The 5,363-nt window shown below is 54.3% G+C and overlaps 1 protein-coding gene across 1 annotated transcript; it reads right to left on the reverse strand.

Annotated features, from left to right (window-relative positions):
- Nucleotides 1–858: 858 nt before the first annotated feature.
- On the reverse strand, nucleotides 859–4,947 carry LOC113957805 (lipase member M-like). Its single transcript, XM_027665595.1, has 9 exons — nucleotides 4,849–4,947; nucleotides 4,431–4,548; nucleotides 3,790–3,988; nucleotides 3,604–3,713; nucleotides 3,162–3,298; nucleotides 2,865–3,011; nucleotides 2,321–2,392; nucleotides 2,025–2,093; nucleotides 859–1,206 (listed from the first exon to the last, which is right to left on the reverse strand). The coding sequence occupies exons 1-9, from the start codon at nucleotides 4,945–4,947 to the stop codon at nucleotides 973–975; spliced, it is 1,185 nt and encodes a 394-aa protein (XP_027521396.1). The 3' UTR covers nucleotides 859–972.
- Nucleotides 4,948–5,363: the final 416 nt, after the last annotated feature.

The raw sequence follows: 5,363 nt of genomic DNA on the forward strand, positions 1-5,363 counted from the left end.
ATAGATAGATAGATAGATAGATAGATAGATAGATAGATAGATAGATAATTTTTCAAATATACATGCTAAGAACAGAGGTTTATAAGAATAAACACTGTGGGTCATGTTAAATTCAACTTCCTATAAAACACAGGATCGCTCAATCATTTAGTTTGGAAAAGCCCTCCAAGATCACCAAGTCCAACCTGGGACTGATCCCCACCTTGACAGCCAGCCCAGAGCACTGAGTGCCATGTCCAGCTGTTCCTGGGACACTCAGGGAGGGTGACTCCACCACCTCCCTGGGCAGCCTCTGCCAATGCCTGACCACCCTTCCCAGGAAGAAATTCTTCAGAATTCTTCCAGCTGGGTTTTCACCACAGGGCATAGCCCAGAGGCAATGTGGGACACTGCTTTGTGTCTGGGTTATCTCCCAGGAAACACCAAGCCCAACACCAAGGCCAAGATGTTTCCCTTTCTCCACTTCTCAAGCACGTGGTGTGCACTGATCTCACTGATTTCGTTCTTCTGTGAGGAGTGTTTCTCCCCTGCAGTTGGTGCTCACCTCCTGCAGCCTTTCCAGAGCCACACTCCGGTCCCTTTCCTCCCCTCCTGTGCCTAAACCCACAACACAAAGCACGTGCTCAGTTCCTGGAGTCAAATTTTTTGGTCACAATGCTCAGAGCTGGTAAAAGGTAAAAAAAACCCCAACAAAACAAAGCAGGTCTCCTGCAACCTTCACCCCAGTGAGGCTCAGCGAGCTAAGGGCTGGAGCTTGGCTGTGATGCAAGAGTTTATTGCAATCCTTATAGTCACAGAGGGCGGGCAGAAACCACATCATTGCATTTAAGGCTTTAAATCAGCTTGGAACAGGGCGATAGGAGACATTGGTAAGGAGGGAAGAGCAGCGTGGCTTCCCTCACAGCAACCCTGTGCCCTCAGGCACATGGGAGCGGGGTGGCTGCTCCACCCCAGGGGCAGCACATGGGACACTCATGAGTGCTGGCTCATGAGGGAGAGCATCTGGCTGTAGAGCCGCTGCGGGGCGTCCAGGCCCCAGTGGTAGTCGAAGTGGTTCCAGTCGGGGAACTCCTCGTGCCGGATGACGCTGGTGAGGCGGCGGAGCAGGTCCTGGATCTCCCGGGGGGGATTCACCCAGTCCTGCCCCCCGCTCCACAGGGCCACTGGCACCGTCATGTCCTCTATCCTGTACAGGGGTGGGGAGGACTGGGAGGGGAAACGCGCCGGTTATTTGTGACACAAACAGCACGAATCACAGATCACAGAATGTGCTGAGCTGGAAGGGACCCACAAGGATCATCCAGCCCAACCCTCAGCCCCGCACAGCCCCATCCCCAAGAGTCACCCCATGTGTCTGAGAGGATCATCCAAACCCTCCTGGAGCTCTGGCAGCCTTGGGGCTGTGCCCACTGCCCTGGGGAGCCTGGTCAGTGCCAACCACCCTCTGGGGGAAGAACCTTTCCCTGAGATCCAACCTGACCCTGCCCTGGCACAGCTCCAGCCATTCCCTGGGTGCTGTCCCTGGTCCCCCCAGAGCAGAGCTCAGTCCCTGCCCCTCCTCTGCCCCTGCCCAGGCAGTTGGAACTGCACTGAGGTCTCCCCTCAGTCTCCTCTTCTCCAGCTGAACACACCAAGTGCCCTCAGTGTCCTCACACGGCTTCCCCTCAAAGCCCTTCCCCATCTTCCTGTCCCTCCTTTGGACACTCTCCAGCTGATCCTGGGACACTCAGGGAAGGTGACTCCACCACCTCCCTGGGCAGCCTCTGCCAATGCCTGACCACCCATCCCAGGAAGAAATTCTTCAGAATTTCTCAATATCTCCCTTCCATTGTGTCCCCCCAAACTGCCCCAGTGTTGCAGGTGAGGCCGCCCCAGGGCAGAGCAGAGCAGGACAATCCCTGATGCCCCCAGGACAGGGTTGGCCCTCCTGGCTGCCAGGGCACTGCTGACTCAGGGCCAAGTTGCCATCAACCTCCACCCTCAGGTCCCTTTCCCTTCTCCTCCTTCCACAAGAGCCCATTTACCTGGTTGTACTTCTCCTCGTTCTTCAGGAGCCCGTAGTCAAACTGCCTGAACTTCCCGCTTTTGGCAGTCTGGAGGGCAGAGGCAAATGTTAACCCTGTGCAGGTAATGCCCTGGATCAGCCCCACCTGGGCAGCTGTGGCTTTTGAGGCACCTTGGTGCAGCAATTTAAAAATCCCTTTTATGTATTGACTTTGATTCTGCCTCCTTACCTGTCTCCAGCAGAATTTGAAAATATGATATTCACAGATTAAAGGAAAAAGCATTGGTTTCAGTAGTTTAAAGTCAGAGTCCCTACCTGTCCCCAGTGGAGAAGAGTTTTTACTGATGTATAGTCTGGAAAATGAGCTAGGTATACATCCAGTCGGCTCTGCAGGAAAAAGAGAGTACTTTCTAAACGAACTGGGAATGATGAAAATCTGTCTAGGCAAAAAAACCCCAAACATTCTGTCTTATAACTTCAATATAAAACTTATATGCACTTTATTCTTTAGCAACTTCATTCTGTTAAGAGCTTGGAGTGGCTTTTAAAGGTAAACCAGTTAACAAACAATTTAGAGTGGAAATAAAACTGATCCAGTCATTTTTTGGTTATTTTTTTCTGTAAATTTGTTGCATGTCAGCAGAAAATGAGGCAGGGGTTACCTTACCCTTAGAGACATGACCACAAGTGATTCTTTCTTACCAAAGACTCCACCAGGTTTAACACTCCAACACCACTGCAAGAAATCTCCAAATGAGTGCTGCCTTTTGCCTTATGCTCATTTTTGTAGCTCATTAACTATCTCCAGGTGTCTAGGACAACTAGAGGTGACTGTGACTGGAGAGCCTGATGCACCCACCATGTTCAAGTTCTTCTTGTTGTACCCTCCGACAAGGAAGATCTCATTTTCACAGACATCATCCACTGGATATTTGCTGCATTTCTCAGCAAAGAAGGCTCTGTCCTTCCTGCTCACGAGGCTCAGCTCTTTGGTTCCAAATTTTAGCTGCAAGAGCACAAGGAAATGTTAGGAACGATGTTGGAATCTCCAACGCTCGCCGCAGGCATGGCATCGGTGCACAGTGGCAATGCAGTGGGTATGAGTTGCCAGAAGGTCTGGATTTTGGGAGTAATAACACACAAACACCTCACATACCTTCAGTGCCACCTCTGGTAGATGTGCTATCTTTAACACAGGGCCTTTGACGTGCTTCAAGGTGTACCCAGGAGTCAGAGCAAAGAAGAGTTTGATCTTCTCTCCCAGGTGTGGCAGGCTGGAAAACGCTATGAAACCTGGGAAGCAGCAAGAGATCACAGCAGCAACCCCAGCTCGTCCCAGACACCCTGCCTGAGGTGCAGAAGTCTGAACAAAATGTGCTCCTGGATGTAAGCACAGCCCAGGGTAGATGGGCAAGATGTGGCAAACCTCTCCCGTGCAGAAGGGCCAAGAAGGCAGGCGGGGAAAGCGGCTGCATGGGCCAGTGCAACCCCGTTCCCAGCAGTGTCCAGTTTAGGGTGGGCATTGGTGCCCCTTTCCCATGGCATCCCCGTGCCCCACTCCCACCCACCATCCACTCCTCCTCCTCCTCCTCACTCACCCAGGGAGCTGCCCTGAGCGTGGCCCACGTAGAACAGTTTCTGCTGCTCGGTTTGCATGATGATGAAGCCCACCATGGCAGGGAGATCGTAGATGGCCATCTCGTGGAAGCTGGGGAGCAAGGGGAGAGGCTGGAGGAGATGCCCATCTCCCAGTATCCCAGCCCTGTCCTTGGTGGCCTCCTCACCTGAAATCCCAAAACTTCTCCTGGTGGACAGAAAGGTACAGGTGCCTGCGGGACCAGCTGTTGCCCCGGTTGTTCCCGATCCAGACGTCGTATCCCGCGTCTGCCAGGATGAAGGCCAGGCTGTTGTCAGGGAGATTGTCCACCCAGTCACCACCGTCCAAAGAAAACCCGTGCACGATCAACACGGGTGTCCTGGGTGCTGGAAAAGGAGGTAGCAGGTAGCTGAGAGAAGAAGATGCCTTTCCCATATGGAAATAAAACACCCCTGTGCATCTTGATGTTATTTTCCACAGGTTGCACGCTAAACGTTCCCCGATCCCATTATTTCCCTGGCTCTGCTGGTGCTTTTTTTGTTGGAAGGGCCTTTGCCATCCCAAGCCCTGAGCTGTCAGGGAACACTGGACCAGGACATGGGGTTTGCTGCAGGGAAGGAGGCGCCGGGGTTCACTGGGTCACATTTCCCCTTCCTGGATGCTGAGCTCCTGCATCCCAAGGGACAGCTCAGGGCAGCTGGGCAAACACTTCTCGTGCCTCTTCTAGCTGCCAAAACCCCGTGTGAAGGCAGGGGCATTCCCACTGGCTCCCCTTGCACGCTGCCTCATCTCTGGCAGGGTCACAGCTGCTTCACCCTCGGTGCCCACCTGAGTGCCCAGCGCCCGCTCTGCCGTGGGGGATCCTGTTGAGGCTGAGGATGTAGCCATCCTCTGTCGTCACCTCATACTCCTCGCTGGGATAGCCCTGGAAACGGATCTTCTGGCTCTGCAGGGACAATGGTGCAGGGGGAAAGGGTGAGCCACCATCCCATGCCAGACCTCAGTTTGACCCACTCCGGCCACCCACCGTCTGAAGGTCCTTCTACGCTAAAGGAAGAGCAGGGAGAGACCAAGCTCACGCTGAGGGCATGAAGTGAGTGACACCCATGCAAATACAGGACACTTTTGATGCCCCCAGATCCCCAGATGTCAGGAACAGGGATGGGGTGAGCCCAGCTGGTCCCTCAGGAAGGGCTTTGGGGAAGCCTGGGTTCCGCAGGGGTGTGTTTGCCCTCCCAGCACTTACAATGTTCATGAACCTCTCGGGGTTGCGGAATTCTTCAGCGACGGGGATGGCACTGCCCAGGCCCTGGGACAGGCACAGGGCCACCAGCAGCAGCCACATCTCCCCTCTCCGCAGCACCTGGGGGACAATGGGGTTGGCATGAGCAAGGGGGGGCACTGGCAGCACGAGGGAACTCTGTGCAGCTCCAGCATCCAGCAGCCCCGTGCTGCAACATGGAGCAGGTGTTTCCAACCCCCTGTGCAGTCAGGAAGCCATTCCGAGCCTCTTGCTGACCATTTCCATCTAAGTCCAGCTGCAACTGCAGTGTGGGACAAGCAGCCTCCTGCCACCCCCCTACTGGGAAAAGCACAGGGGTGCTTTCAGGGGATGCATTTCAGGGGAAGCATCATCCCTCAAGCGGGGAGGGGTTGTGTCAGAGCTCCATTCTGCCAGAGCTTCCCTGCTCCATCCCTGCCCTGGGTGGTTTACAGCTCGTTGCCACATGCTCCTGGTGTGCCCTGCCATCCCCAACACAC

The sequence above is a fragment of the Corapipo altera genome, unplaced genomic scaffold, assembly GCF_003945725.1.
Source record: "Corapipo altera isolate COAL_440 unplaced genomic scaffold, ASM394572v1 161, whole genome shotgun sequence".
In the NCBI taxonomy this organism is placed as follows: Eukaryota; Metazoa; Chordata; class Aves; order Passeriformes; family Pipridae; genus Corapipo; species Corapipo altera.